Genomic DNA, 20,646 nt, shown 5'->3' on the forward strand with positions numbered 1-20,646 from the left:
TCAAATAATTTATTAATAATAATCATGATAGTTAAAAATCAAATAAGAATTCAGGATTTAATTAAGTAAAATAAATATTTCGTTGGCTTACGTGGTTCAGTTGTTATTGGTGTTGTTTCCAATACTGGAGTGGTATCCATTCTGGCTAGTGTAGACCAGGGCTCGGTAGCCATTGCAGTTGGTCCAGCTTCTCCCATTGCCAGGACCTCCACTTCACATAAGGTAAGAATCATTTCTTTGTCTCGCTTCAATCGAATGCTGACATATCGTCCAATTAATGGCTGACAGCTGTTGCAGATGATGTGAATTTGTTCTCGTTTGGCCATTTTCCCGCTGACCCTTCGAATTCCACACTGTGTATTCTCTTCCATGTTCTCGCTGTTTCCAATTCTGATCTCAGCTTCTTTCAGACGAGATGCTATAATATAGAAGACATGTTGGTTTGTTAGTTTGTTGTATGTTTACGTTTACCATATGTTGCTACAGTTGTTTTACAATACAGCAGCGGCTTCAGTGCGGGAAACTTGAGATTGTACAATTTATGACAAAAAATTATATTCTACAATAGTAAATACGAATGTGTATTATTGAACACTTACAACAACAGTCCATTCTGTTAGTGATGGTTACTCCATAAATTCCACGTTCTTGGCCAAGATCCAGTTTCCACCATGGTTCAAGAGATTTTTCAGTCTGCGTGCATGACTTTCCCTTGAAATTGCTATCGAAGTTGCCATCAACTGCTTTACCGGCAATACTTTTTCTCACGGTTGAAATTTGAGTTGCAATCATGTTAGTCGCTATGTTTACAAGACCATCAGGTTGGGTACAAGCTGCGAAGAACCATAATATGTTAAACCGACCATATTAAAGCAACAAGTGGGATTATTGAGTAATCATTTAGTGGTAACTGACTCTACTTACATTCATCAGTGGTCAAGCCCACGTCTGAAGTAGTGATATCTTCACTGGGAGCAGAGGTAACGGCAGATGGTAGAGCTGACACTTCTACTTCACACAGTGTAAGTTCCTCTGTGACCCCAATGAGCTGGACACTGACATAACGCCCTGTCACTGGCTGTCCACATGCACATATGATATCAATTGTTTCCTTGGTTGTTGTCGATTCAGATACTCTAACACCACACACCGCATTATCAATAATATTTTCACTGTTCCCAACTCGTACTTCTGCATTGAGTAGTTTGTCAGCTGTGGATATTACACAAAGAGTAGAACATGTTAGATTCACTAAATGTCAAAATCCTGTTCTTTATTTCATATATAATCTAAAAAATCGAAAACTTGAATATAGGTATATTGGTACGTTCGAGAATATACCTATGTGGTTAATGTGCCATAGACACTTGTATTCCAATTATGCGGATAATTTTCACATGTGAATGGCATGCGAATTTCTTAACGTGAAAGGATCGTGTCTAGTTTGTTTAGTCTAGTTTAATATTATCACATGCACAAGCCATTTTATTCTTTGTTGAACAGAAAGTACAACTTTTATACCGTGGTAATTCTACGTCATTCAATCCAGTGTCTATGTCATCGGTTCTGTAAAAACGAAACTATTTTCACCGAGTTCCATTTCTCGAAATTATCAGAAATAATTTGAATTGAAACTTGACATGCATGCTGCAACACAAAAACGCTTAATATGGATATTTTTTTAACAGATAGTCACGTCTAGCACAGACGTTTCGTTATTCTGAAGGTGGGACAGGAAACGGCCTGAATCTTCAACACTTTAACCTAGATAGGGTGTTCAGCGCATAAAAACATGTACATGTAAAAAGATAAACAAATCTGAACTCATTGAAAAAAACACTTGGCTTGTGAATGTGATAATAATATTATTCCTTAACATCTTCGGCGGATATTACATCACTTATGTTTTCCTCTGCTGCACGAAGAAACTTACTAAGGAGTAATGGTCTGATAACCTGGCTTTCAAACTACCGATATGTCTTGGGAAGGCACTATTTCAATACTCTCGAAAGTTCATGCTATTATGTGATGTATAATAACATTACATGAATGACTATATCGTCAATAATCTTACCACAACAGTCTTGTCTGTTTATTAAAGTAACTTTGTAAACATCTTGAATCTCAGAAAGGTCCACCATCCACCAGGGTTCGGATTCCAGTGTGGTTCGTGAACAAGACTTATTACGGAAGTTGCTGTCTGTGTTACCATCAACGGCTCTTCCGGCCTTTGATCCCCCTTTCTGGGAACTTTGTACAGCTGTTTTACCAGTAGCCACACTGTCGAGATTCTCTGGTAATAGGCATACTAAAAACAAAACAGAAAAAATAGTTTGTTTAACTTATTGGAGGCATTTGAGATATTTTGTGAAGAATGTCCTAAAGTTATTTGATTCATAATTACCTTCTGTTGTGACTTCCGGTTCCAATGTAGGCATTGGCAGACCTCCAACTGCCACCTCACACAGGGCTAATGATCCAATACCTGGGAGCTGTACACTGATATATCGACCCGACAATGGATCACCACAGGCACAGATAACTTCAATGGTTTCTTGGTTGACAACATCAGCAGAAATTTGGGTACCACACATAGCATTGTTATTGAAGTCATCATCATCACCAACACGTACTTCCGCATTCAGGAGTTCCTCAGCTGTGTAGTAATTTAAAAGCATAGATAGTTATCAATGACATTCAAATTGACACATCATGTTTCTAGTCAAAATTGTGACATACTTTTTCATGAATATTGTATTAAAATCTCAGTTAAATGTCAGATAAAAAAAATGGCAAAGCTTATATAATTCTTAAAAGGTCATTCTCTTTATCATGCTGATTAATAAACAAATGGATATCAGTAGAACATAGCAGTACTACTTACCACAACAATCTTGCCTATTTGTTATTGTTACTTTGTAGACATTCTGAGATTTACCAAGATCAACCTTCCACCATGGTCTGTTTTCAACTGTAGTCTGGGTACATGATTTTCCCGCCAGTGCATCGCTGTTCGTGTTGCCATCAACTGCTCGGTCGGCCTTAGAACCCCCCTTTCTAGAACTCTGAGTTGCCAATTTACCTTCTGCTGCATTTGGAAGATCATCTGGCACTGGACAAGCTAAAATAAACAAAAACAAGTTTATTAATGTTTAGTTTTCATGTACTTCATTTTCATGTACTTCAACAGAAACATTGTGAAGTATTTCGGGAATAAGAGTAATCTAAATTACAATATATTAATATACTGCACGATACTTATATACTGTTAGGTAAATGTATACTGATACCGCACAAAATCACACCTTGTTTGGTTGTAAATTCCAATGACAGAGTAGTTGTTTCTGAAGCAGTAGTAACTTCACCAGTAGCTTCTGTTGTTCTTTTATTCTGATTCTCTTCCGTTGTCATATTTTTTTCTGATACTGTCGTTTTCTTGGCAGTTGTGTTTGCTGTAGTTGCGATTTGTATATGAGCATTTGTTCCACCTTCTGTGTGTTCTTGAGATGTGGCTGTGCTGTGAACTTCAGTTGTTTGTTCCTTGGGTTTACTTGTCTTTTTTGATTCAGGTTCAGCAGTCGTTGGTTCATCAACAGCAACTGTAGATGGTTTGCCAGCGACAGTTGTTGGTTCGGCAGCGACAGTAGTTGGTTCGACAGCAACAGTTGTTTGTTCGGCAGCGACAGTAGTTGGTTCGACGGCAACAGTTGTTGGTTCGGCGGCGACAGTTGTTGGTTCTACAATGGTGGTTGTTGGTTCTATAACAACAGTTGTTTGAGCGGGAGCCATGGTTGTCATCTCATCTTCCTTCTCGATAATTTCGATTCCGCCATCTGTTGTTTTATCTGAAATGTGAGCATCAAAACATTATTAAACGCTGATTAGACGAGTGATAGTCACGTGAAGGAGACAATCTGCCATGTTTCCAGCTCTGACTTTACAAGCTGACGCCGTGTGCAAGTTAAACGATCATGTTGTGGATCTTTGCAGCGAATATTGTGTTTATATGTACTTTTAGAAAACATCCGTGCAATGACAACAGCAACCTATAATTCAGAATGACTCAATTTCAATAGTACTATTCAGTGAGAGAGAAAAATTGGAGCTTTGTTTGTGTATTATTTATATACAAACACTGTCCACATTGCTATAAGTTACCTTATCCATGTACACACTTACCACATTGGATTTTAGTAGCTGTTACCCCTTCAATATCAAAAGGTGTGAATTCATGCCACGAAAACAGATCACCACACCCAGGATCACAGGATCGAGTAGTACCAGCCTCCTAATACAAAAAAAAATTAGTTGTAAATACAATAACCCACTTACAACAATATTTCTCTTTCACAACTAAAGTGATAAATGATACACAACATTCAATGATTATTTCTGATTAGCCAAACTTGTCTTTTACCTTAATCTCATTTGCGTCAAGTGCTCGTGTCCATATGTTGAAATACATAATCTTGCCATTAAATGCATAGGGTCTTAAGAAACCTGTACCAACTCCACTTTGTAGCTGGCCAATCACTAACGATCCTCCTCCTCTGATTGTTTGCCCAGATGCAATATTTGAAGCAGAGTACATTCTTTGTCCACGGTCATATAATTTGAAGATACCACCATCTGATTCCCACGTCATACATAAATAGTGCCATCTTCCATCATTGACCTTAACATTGGTGTATCCACTCCATTGATTCTTAATATATACACCAAGGTTGTTGGGATTGATGACGTCAATACTGCCATAGGAATAATCTCCAATGGCAAAGTAGCCCATGATGGTGCTCCAAAAATAGTTGCTGGTTGGTGTTTCATTCATTTTCTGCCACCAACAGACTGTGAATTCATCTAAATCAGGAAGTTCTTTTGGTACTGTTGCATAGCTCCAGTCATATGTGTTATCAAATCTCCAGAGGCTATTAGCATATTTTCCACCTGAACATCTCGGTATACTTGCTGTGAATAAAAAAAAGGAATCTGTATTCCAAGTGTTCTCATTATACACTCCCATCGAGCAAGTATTTATAAGAAAAAGTAATAACTTACGACATTGCCTGTCAGAATCGCTGACACCAACTTCTGTTAACTGTTCAGATTTAAAGGATGGCCACCATACTAGATTGCCACATGCTTTTAAACAGCCATTTTCAGCAATTGCCTAATTTGAAGGAAAATAATTATTTTGTAGTTTCCTATACGCATGAATGGTATCATACTGGTCATGCTAATATATTTTTTCACACAGACTAAATAGTTTAGGTTCCTACCTCAATCTCACTGCTTCTTAATTTTTCTTTCCATAAATTGAAATCTGAGAGTTCTCCTTGATAGGCATAGTAGCTTCCACTGAACTGACCATTTGTATTCGCAAGTCTTTGACCAATGACCATAGTACCACCACCGCGTATAAGTCGATCTTTGGTTAAGTTTATGCCACTCAGTTCCATGTCTCCATCTTTGTAGTATTTGTACACACCATCAGTCGATGTCCATGCGACAAACACGTGATGCCACAGACCATAATTCAACTCCATACCAGAGAATGTACCAGCTTGATTACTGACCCACATACGCATATTGTGTACATATTCCAGGGCAATACTGCCCACGCTATCGCCATAAGTGAAATAACTCACGATCATTCTGGCGAAGTTAGATCGGTCATTTGTTCTCATCCAGAAACACATAGTGAACTCACTCAGATCGGGGATGGTTTTATCCACTGTGACAAATGAATTTACTGTTGTGCTGTCAAATGACCACGTTTTTCGTCTGTAATCGCCACCAAAGCAGCGAGGTACTTCTGGGCCTAAGAAGAAAAATGTAGTATTGCCAGGTGCAACATTGAATATTAAATACATTAAATGATATATATTAGTTTCAACAAACAAATGATAACTTACTGCAAGCCATTTCTGTTTCAGCTAATTCCACTGACTCAAGATCCGCCGGTGTCAAATACGACCAATTGATGATATCGCCACAGCCCCTGTCACATGGAGTTGTTGCAAGTTTCTGAGGAGTAAATAAAAAACAGTTAATATGAAACAACATCATGTCATTGGTGAAAAATACAACCACATTCAAATGCATTTTTAATATTTAATAATAAGTTTACAACAATAAACCTTGGAAAATGAACTCCAACAATAGTAGAAACCAGTACACCAGCACTGACTATGTGTAATATCGCACTTACTTTTATTTCTTCGCTTTCTATTGCTTCACTCCACATGTTGAAGGAAGTCATCTCGCCTTTGTATGAATAGTATTTGTGGAATCCACCACCATATTTGCCTTGATGTTGTCCGAGAACCACAACACCATTGCCGAGGATCGTCTCACCACTCCTAAGATTAACACCTTGATATCTCAAGTTTCCGTCTTTGTACATCTGTTAATATCAGAAAATATGATTAGTGAAATAGTTGAAATGTAACTAACAAAAAAACAATTGTGTCAACTTTCCGCGATCTACAAAATGTACCAAAATGAAACTTACTCTATATACTCCTCCATTTGACTTCCATGTAACACAAATGTGATGCCACAAACCATAATTTGTTTCTATATTACTCCATGATCCAACGCTGGTTTTGATCCACATTCTCATGTTATGGGTATATTCAACAGCAATACTACCATACCAAGTGGAACCGGGGGAAAAGTAAGAAAACATTGTTCCAGCCCAGTTCGATCTATCAACAGTTCTCATCCAATAACAGACGCTGAATTCTTCAAGGTCTGGTATTTTCTTTGTTACCATGGCATAGCTCCAATCTTTAGTACTATCAAAAGCCATAGTGCTGTTTTCGTATGTGCCTCCAGTACAACTCGGCTCATAACCTGTGAAGAAAAAGTTATACATATACCTTGCTGGTCACGATTGCCCATAATGCATGTATTTGATCCTTAAAACAAGTAATTTTTCGAATTTTTCTAATTGACATTTACTAATAATAAATCACAGTAAAGACAAACATACGGCATTCTATCTCAGATTCATTAACTTCTACTTCTGTAATATCTTCAGATGTAAATAATGCCCATGATATGATGTCACCACATCCATTCTCGCATCCCAATAATGACAAACGCTACAGGAAAGACGGTATAAACTGTTATTTGCAAATTGTTGGGTATAAGCATCTACACATAGTTTACTGTAATACTTTCGCTAACCTATAGTGAACGACAGAACACTTTGAGTGACATTTGTGTGCTTGAGCCCATTATGGGTTGGCGAGAAATTGTGTTGTATACTATAACAGTGCATTTGCTGCCATTATATTTATTGCATAAAAACGAAACGGAAAGACAATAAAGACAATAGACAATAAACACAGCGATTCCGTTTTCGACATTGTGCAATTTATTCGTTTTTTTGCAGAAAAGTACAGTATTTTCACCAAGTAAAATCATATTTATTAAAGTTATTGTTCATACACGAGTTGTTGGACACACTACATAGTTTGTAATTTCATTCAGCTTCTTTCAGTCTTAATGCAAGACAAATAAAAGGCAAAAATATAGAGAACATAGCAAATAATCCCTTTTCTATAATATACTTGTGTAATCGGTAATTATGAAAAATATTTATGGGTGCATAGGGAATACATTTCGTTATGAATTATTCTTAATATAAATTTCTGAATAAGGGTTTGCTTTTTAAAAAACAAAAAAAATTTCACAATGTCGAAAACGTAAAATCTTTATCGTAGTGTTAATAAGTAATATATTTTAAAGTGGAACCTACCTCTATGGCCGAATCATCTAATACTTTACTCCACATGTTGAAGTTTGCCATCTGTCCTATAAATGAATATCCTTTACCAGTGAAACTTCCTCCTTTAGAGTTTCTTCGATTACCAAGCATCAGTTGACCTCCTCCGTGTACAACCTTTCCAGCTTGTAAATTTGTAAAAGCCTTAACGAGACTGCCATCAAGGAAATATTGGTAGCTGCCGTCACTGCTGTCCCAGGAGGTACATAAATGCACCCATCTGTTATAATTGACTGCTATACCACTGGATGTACCCGCGCCTTGTCTTACATACATTTGTGTATTTGTTGGGTTTTGAATGAATATTGCAAGAGCCTCAAACTGTGTCGAGTATTGAACCATTGTTTTAGATGCACTTGTGTCATCTGTCTGTACCCAGTAGCAAATGGTGAAAGCCCAAATATCTGGCATTTCTCTCGAAGATACAGCATAAGAGTATTCGGATGTGCTATCGAATCCAAACTTCTTGTCATCAAATTCTCCTCCATAACAAGCAGGTAATTCAGGACCTGGTGATAGATATGCCATGGTGTGGTAAATATCTCGTTGATAGTGATTGAATTGGTACAACATTTAACATGTGATTATCTTTTAATCTAAGTGTGTATTGAAATGATTGACTTGTTTTAACAAAATTAAGACGGAACTCTGAATACGTTATATTTATTTTCTTAGTGTTCCAAGTAATATCCGAAATGTTGTATATTATGTCGCCAATACAATAAACATACAATATGTACATACCACATGGAATACTTGTTGGGTTTACTTCAACATTCAACATATCTGATGATCTGATAGAAGCCCAGTTTACGACATCACCGCATTCGGGATTACATCCATCCGTATGCATAGTCTAAAGATAAAGTATGAAATACATTACAGTAATATAATCAGCTGTAAAAAATGATATTCCTCACGTAAATAAAAGATACTATACTAAAATGCTTACATTTAATGTATCTGTGTCCAATACTTCACTCCACACATTGAACTGTGCAATTTCACCATTGTAGTTTTTGCTGGTGAAGCGTACACCACCAACCCCCTTCTGATCATTACCCAGTACAAAACTGCCACCTTTTGGTATTTGTACATCTTTCTTCAAGTTGATATTTTCATAAACCAGCCTACCATCTTTGTAGTACTGGTATTTTCCATCGGTGTTGTCCCATGTAATGCATGCATGGTGCCACAAGCCGTAATTGTATTTCTTGCCCGACTGTGAACCCCATGCACCATTGATCATAATTCTGAGGTTGGATGGATCATATACGGCAATTCCGTGGCCAACCGACGCCTGATTGTATGTCGCAATGTATGAAACTGCTGTTGAAGTTGTTCTCATCCACCAGCACATGCTCATCTCAGAAATGTCATCGATACTCTCACGGACACTAACAAAGCTGGCATCATAGTCGCTTGTAGTGTCTCTGAACGTCAAGGTACTGTTGACAAATTCGCCCTTGTTGCATTCTTCTACTCGTGCTGTAAGACAGACAGGACAATATACAATTACATTGAATGCTGCTTATTTGTTACAAACAGAACTTTCTTTTAGGATAAACACATATTATGAGATCACCATGTATTCACGTTAAATTAAAGATATGTATGAAATGAATACACTTACGTTCACATGTTATTGTATAATCTCCAACATCAACTTCGTTCAGGTCTTTACTCATTAAGTATGACCATGGAACAATGTCACCACACCCATCCATGCAGCCACTTACGGCAATATTCTGCTCAAAAATACCAAAGTACATGTGTGTCTTTAATTATTTCATTCACGTGTCAGTGTGTTCACCGTTAAACATTAGTTGCTTGGTTAGGTTAGGTCGGGGGATCATATTAACAAATGGATTAATATTTAAGTTATATATAAGAACTTACAGTGATAATTTCATCTTCCAGTACATCAGACCACATATTGAACTGTGTCATTTCACCAATGAACTCATAACCAGCTCTGAATGCAGCTTGTTGTCCGATACTGGCCTGATCCTGACCCAATATAAGTGAGCCTCCGCCATTTATTATTTTACCAGACATGAGATTAACATTGATATAAGCGAGACCTCCATCCTTGTAATACCTGTAGGTGCCACCATTGGAATTCCACGAGAAACACACATGATGCCAGATGCGTGTACGAACATCAATCGTACTAGCTCTAGCTGCGACATTATTAATATAAGCCATGTAGTTGTTGAAATTCCTGATACTTATGTGCCCCTGAGAAGGTGTATGGGTCATGTAACTGACAGAAGTACGACCTGAAGTTGCCATGTCGTCTGTACGTACCCACCAGCACATCGTAAATTTCTCAATGTCAGGAATTACTTTATTTACTACAGCATATGACCAATTTCTATCCTTCTCAAATATAAGAGTCTTGTCACTAAATTCACCATTTTGACAAGTTTGATGACGTGGTTCTGAAAAATAAATATCGTTCTATCACTAAATGAAGGTGCAATGAATACACGAGGTATACAGCATTACAATCGCGATGCTCATCAACATGATAAATAAACAAAGCAAATATATATATATATATATATATATATATATATATATATATATATATATATATATATATATATATATATATATATATATATATATATATATATATATATATATATATATATATATATATATATATATGCATATATGTATATGACCCATAGAATGAAAGAAGAACCATAAACCTACCACATTGAACATCAAAATCCTTGTCGGTATTCACAGATGCAAGATCGGTGGAGCGGAAATATGACCACCAAATGACATTACCACATCCTGTGTGACAACCAGTGATAGCAACGTTCATAATGTCGTCAGATTCTAGTCCATGGCTCCACAAGTTGAATTGGCTTATATCCCCAATATATGAGTTTGCCTTATTCAGACCGCCTCCTACATTTCCTTGAAGCTGACCAACAATAAGTGCTCCGCCACCAAGTATCTTCTGATCGGTTTTGAGATTAATGTTCAGGTAAACCAAATTTGAGTTTTTGAAGTATCTGTATGTCCCGCCATTGGCCTTCCACAGAACACAGTAATGATGCCATCTACCATTGTTGGTTTTTGTGGAACTAGCCGTTCCCCACTGGTTGTTAACCAACATCTGCATATTAGCAGTGTTATAAACCTTGATGGATCCACTGGCAACGCTGGAAGTCATATAGGAGAATATGTAACGACTACTACTTGTATCAGTTGTTCTCATCCACCAACAGGCTGTGAAGGCATCCATGTCTGGAACGGGTTGATAGGAGTAACCATAGCTCCAAACTGAAGTGCTATCTAGGCTCCATACTTTGTTGTCATATTCACCACCACTGCACTTGGCGATTCGTGGCTCTGTGGTAAAATACATGAATCATTAAAACTTTTAGACATAATATGTATTGATCGATTGATCGATTGATTGATTGATTGCAAAAACATTTATATAAAGTAAATATAATTAATCAGTTGTTGTTTTCGTACAAGTTTAAAGGTGGGCAACATAAATAGAATAATGCTAACCGCATGTTCCTAAGCTACTATCATCAAATACTTCCACTTCATAAAGATCGTTTTGTGAAAACATTGACCAAGATATCAAGTCACCACAACCATTTGCACAGCTACGGTCTACAGCAATAGTCTGGAAATGAAACAAATATATTATGTGTACACAATTTTTCTTAAAAAATTAATTGAAGGCTGTGCCTTTCTGTCAATAATATATCAGACGACTAAACGAATTGCAGTTGCTATTCGGCAACTCAAATATTGCTGTCGTGTGTTTTCGTCATGTTATTCTAATGACGAACTGGTAGCCGTGCAATTTCCATCGCGTTATCCGGTGGAGTAACAATAGTTAACGCGTTTGTTCGATCGATTGTTCAGATTAAAAAATCTAACAAACGTGTTACAGATCGTACTAAACAAAAACATATGTTGCTAGTCTGTTTGTTTAGTGGTCAGAGATAAGATACTTACAGAAATGGTGTCCTCATCAATAACTGTTGTCCACATATTGAACTGGGTCATTTCACCACGGAAAGAATATGCTTTGTTGAAACCGCCACCTTTGCTGCCTTGTCTTTGTCCAATAACTAGTGTACCTGCTCCACGAATAATTTCTCCCGTTCTGAAATTTGTTTGCGTGAATGCATTGCTACCATCCTTGTAAACTTTATAGATGCCACTGTCACGGGTCCACGTCAAACATACATGATGCCATTGGGCGTATCCAACAGATATTGTAGATGCACTGCTTAGCGAGTTTTTGATGGAGGTTCTTAGGTTGTATGGATCGTAAACCATGATGCTGTTATATGTGTTGTCACCCGTTGCAAAGTAACTAAACATGGCGTCAGAGCTCCTGATGTCAGTGCCCGTTGTTTTCATCCACCAACAGACTGAAAACTGATCTATGTCTCGGAAGCTCTTTGCAGGTTCAACATATGTAAACTCGTATTCGGAATTGAAGTTCCATGTACTGTTGTCGAATTGCCCATCAGAACAAGTAATAACTTCTTGAACTGCAAAAATAGGGGGTGGGATTTGATGATATATATGGCTTTGATTTGAGCATTAAAGAATGTAACCAACTTCTGTTGCACACATAAAGCAATGTATTTCGGATCTCAAATGCTACACAAATGAGATGATTGAATAATTTCGAGATACGTACCACAGTCCAACTCGTATTCTAGCACTTTAATATCATGAACATCGCCAGGTCTGAATGCAGCCCATGAAATGAGATCTCCGCAAGTTTGCTGACATATATCACCCGCAATGTTCTATTAGTAAGAACAAACATTATTACGTAAATTATAATAACATATGTTGATGCTTATGTTCATACACAATATATGTTTCCATACAATCGTTTGTGATCAATAGTCAACTTACTGTTATTGCGCTTTCTTCGAGTACACTTTCCCACATATTAAAGCTTGTCAGGTCGCCTTGGTATTTGTAGGTGCTTGAGAAACCACCACCAACCGTGGTCTGATATTGTCCAATTATGAAACTGCCACCTCGTTTTATCATCTGTCCCGATCTGAGTCCCGTGAAAGTGTTTACAAGTGTGGCATCTTTGAAGTACTGGTATACGCCATTGTTGGAATCCCAAGTAATACAGATATGATGCCAAAGACCATAGTTAACAGCAGTACCCATTGCACTGCCACTTCCACCATTGACTAATATGTACACATTAGAAGGTCGACGAACTTCAATCAATCTGCCATTTGACTTGCTGAAGTAACTCATCACGAATCCATCACTTGTACTGTAAGTCTTGGTCCAGAAACACATGCTAAATTCATCGAGATCTGGGAGTTCTTTTCTCACTATGCCATATGTGAAATCAGTTGAGTCTCCTTCCCCCATTCTCCATACCTTGCCATTGTAATGTCCTTTAGAACATATCTTTTCACGTACAGCTGGAATTGGAATGACCAAATTTAGTATAATAAAATAGTATGTTAAAATACAATTACGATTCCTTATTTGTCATATTATAGAGAAATATACGGTCACATGCATATATAAAGAAAAAGCTCACTGATAGATATGTTATTTAGGTAACTACTAATTTATCAAAGTATCAAAATATTGGATTCATACCACACGTATTGTCACTATCGGTGACATCAATGTTAACAATATCCCCGTCTCTGAAATACGACCAGGCAATTACGTCACCACAACCCTTTTCACAGCCAGTCGTGCCAATATTCTGAAATAAATTAGGAATAGGTAAACATGATTACAATCGAGACTGGGTTATACAGTTCAAACAAATAATGTGTGAAGTATAAGTCAAACTACTTACTCGTAAATCGTCACTTTCCATTACTTTACTCCAGAAATTAAAATCAGTAAGATCTCCCTTGTACGCTGTAGAAGTACTGAAACCACCACCGACACTATTTTGCTGTTGACCAAGTAACATGGTTCCTCTTCCTAGTATAGTATTTCCAGTCTTTAAGTTGTCCTGAGAGTAACTGAGAACACCATCCTTGAAGTACTTGTACTCGCCATTTGTGGACGACCATGTGACACATATGTGATGCCACAGACCATATCGAACGTCGATACTGCTTGCCGTTCCACACTGGTTGTTAACACACAACTGCATATTGTGCATGTAACGCACGTAGATGTAACCCACCGATATAGAATGGGTTCTATAACTAAACACATTGCGTGCTTGTGTGGTCACATCACTCGTTCTCATCCACCAGCATGACGTAAATGCGTTTAAATCAGGTACCTCTTTGTAAGCCATGGCTACACTCATTTCTGATGTTTTTTCGCTTGTAAACGTGAATACTTTGTCATCAAATGCACCACCACTACACGTGCTTACTCGTGTTTCTGTTGATGTAAAAAACAACGAATATTAAACTGTTTATAAAGCTATAATTGGAACAAACGTCCCATTGTCATTGAAAAGCCAACACTAATCATTGACTTACGATTTATTAATATGTAATCAAAGTGTGTGTAGCTTATTGTTATACAAAGGGGTAAAGTTGGTAACATATAGCACACCTTATCTTGAATGCCGGATTAAACTCTATTAAAACGTAACCTTATATAGAGTTGCAATTTAATTAAGTTTAATTAAATCGCATTATTATATGGAATTACAATTTAATTAAAAAATTACGGTTTAGTTGTGGCTATAAAAATACTGTTTCCAAAATCATGTGTGCAAACGTAATGCTCACCGCAATCAACATCAAAATCAACTGTATCTACGGTGTGCAAATCATTGGACCGGAAGAAAGACCAAGCAATTATGTCACCACAATCTGGCTGGCATCCACTTTCAGCAACTCCCTGTAAATGCAATGAAGGAATCAATTATAAATAATATAAAATAGAATCCAAATATACTTTTATATTCGTTTCACGCGTTCTTGGGTTTCATAATTACAATAACATTGATAAATGAAACACAACATGTCTTACTATACTCACCAGTATAACACTTGATTCTAACACCGAACACCACAAATTAAACTGTGACATTTCACCCAGAAACTGGTAATTGTTCGTGAAGACTATTCCATTCTGGTTTTGAACCTGGCCGATGACGAGAGATCCACCACCAAAGATTGTTGCGCCTTTCTTCAAATTTGTTCCTGAGTAAACTCTTGCAGTGTCTTTAAAATACTGGTAGTCACCATTGGTGGAAGACCACGTGACGCACATGTGATGCCAGAGACCTGTGTTGCCGGGTACACCACTAGCAGTAGCAGCACCATTGTTCACGACCATTTGTACATTTGCCATGTTACGCACGAAGAAACTGCCAGTCGCAACAGCACGTGTGGCGTAGGAGAAGAAATGGCGTGAAGTACCACCGTCAGTTGTACGAGACCACCAACACGCTGTCAAGGCTGATAGGCGTTCGATGACTTTATTTGCTTGTACAAAACTCCAATCTGTCGTATCTGTACTTGTGAACGACCATGCTTTACCATCAAACTGTCCTCCCTCACAATCAGATACACGTTGCTCTATAGGGCAATAGAATATGCTAGATTAGTCACGTATTTCATATATAAAGGCATTTATACCAACTCATAATAGTTTGGATTTGTTCATATACATGATATATTATGTCATAATTTTTGTTTATAATTTCAATTTGTTTATGTTTTTTGAATCAAATACTGAAATAGTTATTCAACTTACTACAGTCAGTATTCGAGTCTTCAACCTCAACTTCCACCAAATTTTCTTCAATGAAACTATGCCACGATATGAGCTCCCCGCATCCGTTGTCGCATCCACGTTCAGCAGCGTGACTCTGTAAAACAATGAAAACATTTTAATACATGAATGCTTAACTAATATGGAAAGTGTTGTTATAACGTAGTAATAATAGTCAAATGTACCATTATGTCTGTGTGGTCGAGAACACTGGTCCACATATTGAAATCTGACATATCTCCAATATAAGAATATGCTCTGTTGAATCCTCCACCCATGCTTCCTTGCTTTTGACCAATGATCAGAGATCCAGCTCCGCGAATTATTTGATCTGTCTTTATGCCTTGTTGTTCAAAGGCCAGGGCACCGTTCTTATATAGTTGCACAACACCACCTTCAGATTTCCAAGTAGTACAAACGTGATTCCATAAACCATAGCGAATTGACACTGACGTGGATGAACTCCATGTGTTCTTGATTGCAACTCTCAGTATATAAGGATTCTCTATAACAATACTGCCAACACTGTCTCCGTATGCATAGTAGCTCATCATGGACCTTGCTGCAGTGCTCAAGTCATCTGTTCTAGCCCAGAAGCACATGCTAAACTCAGATAGGTCAGGCATTTCTATGTCTGATGTTACATATGTGTACTCGGCACTGCTGTCAAAAGTCCACACTTTCTTAGTGAAGTCACCTCCAGAGCAGACTGTTTTTTGAGGTCCTAAAATGTTAGATGAGAATATGATAAGCTTGTTAAATTGAAGAATAATTTGACAACCTTATGCAAATTTTGACTGTTGTTTTCATCGAAAATGTTCATGTCATGAAAAAACCTCAGAAAATGTGCTGAAACAAATTAAGATTTGACAGACACCATAAAAAATATAAAATAACATTGTGCCAACATGCAACTGTAAGTAATTGATAGTAATCATTAATTATGAATCTTGATATCTTATGGCATTCTAAATCTAGATCCTGAATAACAATACAAAGTGAATCTGTTAATACTTATATAATAATAGTTTATGACGTACCACATTCTATGTCAGAATCTGTTATCGTTACAGCTTCTGATACATCGCTTGGTCGGAAGAAAGGCCAGCTTATTACGTCACCACAGTTAGAATCACAACCATCATTTGCCATGTTCTATTTAGGAAAAACAAACAAAATTCTGAGTGTAACCAGAATTAATATCAATAGACAATATTTGTATGCGGCATTGTTTGAGAAATGACTAATCAATTCATTATCATCATACCTGGATATCGGCAACATCAAGAACATCGCTCCAAATATCAAATTTTGTCATTTCAGCATTGAAACTGTACGTTTTTGAGAAGCTGCCACCAACCAAGCCTTGGCGCTGGCCAAGGATCAGGACACCTCCACCAAGGATATCTTGGTTATTCTTCAGATTGTAAGATGTGTACCGCATGAGACCATCTTTGTAGTAATGATATCTGCCACTATCAAATGAATCCCATGTGAAACACATATGGTGCCATAATCCATAGTTCACAGCCACACCACTTGCAGTGGCGGCACCATTGTTAATATACATTTGTACGTTGTTTGGGTTATACACGTAAAAGCTACCAGTGGCCAATGTGTTGGTTCTGTAGTGCATTAAATATTTAGAAGTGGTTTTGTCTTCGCTTCTCACCCAGAAGCACATAGTGAACTTGGTTAAATCAGGAACCTTTTGGAATGACTGGCCATAAGCAAAGTCACCTGAGTTATCCATGTCTAGTACTTTGTCCTTCAAATCACCTCCATTACATTCAGTTACTCTTTCTTCTGTTGTTGAAAAACACATGCAAACAGATTGACGAACAATTCTAGCCAACAGTGATGAAAACTGAGACTCACTAGAACGAGTCATATGTAACTTTAAACATGCTGGCTAAGCCTTTAAAAAGAGTGAGACTACAGTGCACATTGAAGTGTATAAACACATTAACACTGACGATTCACCCAAGAAAACCAGGTTGGTGTCAAAATGACAGAATTGTAGGTATATAAAGACAAATTGGGTCCGCTGAGAAAGTAGGTAATTAAATATGAGTATGCCACAAACAGATTGTCATATTCATTAACGGGTTAAACACAAGTAATTAATAATATTCACTCCAAATACATAATAAATACTTACCACAGACATCACTACCATCATCAACCTCAACCTCTGTAAGATCTGCACTGATGAAGTCTGACCAAGAAACTAGGTTACCACATCCATTGTCACAACCTATGTTTTCCGAAAACGTCTGAAAAAATAAATAAAGGTGATTTTTATTTCACGGTGTGCACAATTATTGCCAAGCATGAACGTATACGGATGTGGTCTGCTAGGACTTGAAAACTACAATACATATGAACTTACATATATCTTTGATGACAATAACACCTCATCCCACATATTAAAGTCAGACATTTCTCCCAAGTAAGCATCTGACTGCAGGAAGTTGCCTCCCATGATTCTCTGTCTTTGGCCAAGAATCAACGTACCACCTCCTTTCAACAGTGTATCTGTCTTCAGGGAGTTTTGTAGATAGGTTCGGCTTCCATCCCTGTAAAACTCCTGAATACCTCCATCAGATGACCATGTGATACAGACGTGATGCCAAATGCCGTGGGTCACGGAAACACTCGAGGATGAAGCCCAGGTGTTTTTTATCATTGCTCTGAGATTATGTGGACTTTCGACAATAATGCTGCCATAACTGTCGCCAGGAGCAAAATAATGCATCATTACAGGGGAGCTAGTTGTTGTGCTAGTACGCATCCACCAACATGCAGTGAACGCCCATATGTCTACAAAGTCCTTTGAAACTGTGACATATGAATAATCATCAGAACTGTCGAAGGTCCATGATTTGCCTGTGTAGTCACCTTTTGTACAAACAGTCTCTTCTTTTTCTGTGAAACAAGTAATATGAATGCAATTATAAACGAGTTACATAGCTTGTTTGTAAAATATAATTCTACATAAAGCGTGGTTGAGAACGTTGATGTTACCAATACCTAAATTTTAATTGCAAAACATCATACAATAGCCATGTGCTTCCAATACCCTACATTGAGCACCATACAGCGACAGAACCTCTCTCTGCACTATGGCTAACTTATGAGTAAAACTGTAATAGTATAACACTATTTCACGTTAAATGTATCTAATATCACTCAAAGCTCGTTGGTCGTGTCTATGTTACATTGCATTTGCATGCATTGCTAAAACATGAGTAATACTTACCACACTCTACATCAGAATCCTTGACGTCAATACCAGCAACATCGTCTGATCTGAAAAAGGTCCAGGAAATGACGTTGCCACAGCTATATCCACATGGTTCAATAAACATTGCCTGTCAATGATTAGTGATTGAAGGTGTCAAAACAAAATAATAGCAAAGCAAATATAAAGAATTACTATTGTGAACTACTAACATTACAGACTTTCATCTTGAACACCAGGTAGCAATTTAGTCAATAACATAATTACTCAATTTTGCAATTCTGTAACTGACAGCATATGTAGCATATCATATGTATATATCTCATTATGGATTGTTTAAATGTGATTACCTCTATGTCTGCATCAGAAAGTGCTTCACTCCACATGTTAAATTTAGCAATTTCACCATCAAATGGATACGATGTACCAAACTGCCCACCAATAGATGCTTGCCACTGCCCAATGATGAATGAACCTCCTCCAGCTATTTTGTAGTTCGTCCTTAGCCCAGTGTTGGTGTATCTAAGTCTAGCATCCTTGAAATACTGGTATTTACCACTTGCAGATGTCCATGTCATACATGTGTGGAACCAGAGACCATAGTTGATAGCGATTCCACTGTTAGTTCCAGCTGCATTATCAACATAAAATTGTAGATTGGTTGGGTTGTACAGGTACATACTGCCAGCATTGATGTTGGATGTTCTGTAGGTGAATATATACTTGGCAGCTGTGGATTGGGTTGTCTTGATCCACATGCAGACTGTTGCTGCTGACATCTCTTGGATTTCTTGCATGACAGATGCATAGCTCTTTGTTGTTCCATCTAACACGATCTGTTTGTCATCGAATTCGCCTTTTCCACACTCCGTTATCCTATGCGCTAAAAGACAGATAATAAAAGAGTGAGATTACCCAGAAAAGTATATATAATGAAACAACTACTGAATAACTGCTAGATTTATTTACTTTATCATTAAGAAGCATCAGGCTTCTTTAAAATGTATGTGTATACTTACTGCAAACGGCTTCCTTATCATCTATGTCCACCTCAATTGATTCATCCCTCGTAAAATCATCCCACAAAATGATATTTCCACATCCATTGTCACATCCACGGTTCTCAACGAAAGCCTATGTATATATTAATAAAATGACTTTAGCACTAAATAAAAGTAGTATTTAAAAATACCAATGTAAGATGTTGAAAAATACTATATCACAAAACATCTAATAATTACCCGTATGACATCTGAATCCAAACGAATGTTCCACATATTGAAGTCTGATAGTTCGCCTGTATAAGAGTAAGATTTACTGAATCCACCACCAAGACTTCCCTGTTTTTGTCCTAAAACCAATTTGCCGCCACCTCTCAGGATCTTGTTTAGTGCATATCCACTTTGCGTGTAAGCAACACCGCCATCTCTATAGATGTTGTAGATACCATCTTTTTCAGACCACGAGAGACACACATGGTGCCACATTCCATAATTTACTGCTACAGTTGATGAACTTCCCCAACTATTCTTAATAGCAGCTCTTAGATTATATGGATTTTCTAAAAGAATACTACTGACACTGTCACCTGTAAACGGAATATGTATGGACTGTTACTGAAACATAAAATCTTTGTCAACATTATGTTATTTTTTTAAACTGATAATGTTTCTATTTAATCAAATTACTCATAAAATGATGATGTTAACATATCAAACATGAGTGCATATTTGACAGCGTCTTTTAACCAAATGATTCAGAGCACTGCAACATCACAATTTATGAGCATTTCATAATTTTCCTGCAGGAAATTTCAGAGCAATGTGTATGGTTATTGATTTAGTTTTTCATATTTGTAATAATTATG

At 37.3% G+C, this 20,646-nt stretch overlaps 1 protein-coding gene across 1 annotated transcript in view; it reads right to left on the reverse strand.

Moving 5' to 3' along the window:
• The window catches only part of LOC100373294 (uncharacterized), a 42,639-nt gene that overhangs the window by 1,579 nt on the left and 20,414 nt on the right, over positions 1-20,646 (reverse strand). Inside the window, exons 31-69 of the mRNA XM_085506311.1 lie at positions 20,021-20,367; positions 19,799-19,913; positions 19,130-19,662; positions 18,798-18,909; positions 17,928-18,463; positions 17,697-17,811; positions 16,803-17,341; positions 16,576-16,690; positions 15,721-16,259; positions 15,518-15,632; positions 14,798-15,339; positions 14,545-14,656; positions 13,644-14,188; positions 13,436-13,547; positions 12,716-13,251; positions 12,492-12,603; positions 11,795-12,339; positions 11,336-11,456; positions 10,517-11,167; positions 9,692-10,236; positions 9,420-9,540; positions 8,745-9,274; positions 8,537-8,648; positions 7,766-8,301; positions 6,995-7,106; positions 6,512-6,855; positions 6,209-6,403; positions 5,913-6,024; positions 5,277-5,818; positions 5,056-5,167; positions 4,418-4,965; positions 4,180-4,285; positions 3,306-3,845; positions 2,885-3,121; positions 2,405-2,656; positions 2,075-2,308; positions 970-1,212; positions 600-833; positions 92-418 (exon numbers count right to left, since the gene is read on the reverse strand). Of these exons, the coding sequence (XP_085362437.1) occupies positions 92-418; positions 600-833; positions 970-1,212; positions 2,075-2,308; positions 2,405-2,656; positions 2,885-3,121; positions 3,306-3,845; positions 4,180-4,285; positions 4,418-4,965; positions 5,056-5,167; positions 5,277-5,818; positions 5,913-6,024; positions 6,209-6,403; positions 6,512-6,855; positions 6,995-7,106; positions 7,766-8,301; positions 8,537-8,648; positions 8,745-9,274; positions 9,420-9,540; positions 9,692-10,236; positions 10,517-11,167; positions 11,336-11,456; positions 11,795-12,339; positions 12,492-12,603; positions 12,716-13,251; positions 13,436-13,547; positions 13,644-14,188; positions 14,545-14,656; positions 14,798-15,339; positions 15,518-15,632; positions 15,721-16,259; positions 16,576-16,690; positions 16,803-17,341; positions 17,697-17,811; positions 17,928-18,463; positions 18,798-18,909; positions 19,130-19,662; positions 19,799-19,913; positions 20,021-20,367 (12,324 nt within the window). The remainder of the gene's footprint in view (positions 1-91; positions 419-599; positions 834-969; positions 1,213-2,074; positions 2,309-2,404; positions 2,657-2,884; positions 3,122-3,305; positions 3,846-4,179; positions 4,286-4,417; positions 4,966-5,055; positions 5,168-5,276; positions 5,819-5,912; positions 6,025-6,208; positions 6,404-6,511; positions 6,856-6,994; positions 7,107-7,765; positions 8,302-8,536; positions 8,649-8,744; positions 9,275-9,419; positions 9,541-9,691; positions 10,237-10,516; positions 11,168-11,335; positions 11,457-11,794; positions 12,340-12,491; positions 12,604-12,715; positions 13,252-13,435; positions 13,548-13,643; positions 14,189-14,544; positions 14,657-14,797; positions 15,340-15,517; positions 15,633-15,720; positions 16,260-16,575; positions 16,691-16,802; positions 17,342-17,696; positions 17,812-17,927; positions 18,464-18,797; positions 18,910-19,129; positions 19,663-19,798; positions 19,914-20,020; positions 20,368-20,646) is intronic.

This window comes from Saccoglossus kowalevskii, chromosome 12, assembly GCF_978046115.1.
Source record: "Saccoglossus kowalevskii chromosome 12, keSacKowa6.1, whole genome shotgun sequence".
Lineage (NCBI taxonomy): Eukaryota > Metazoa > Hemichordata > Enteropneusta > Harrimaniidae > Saccoglossus > Saccoglossus kowalevskii.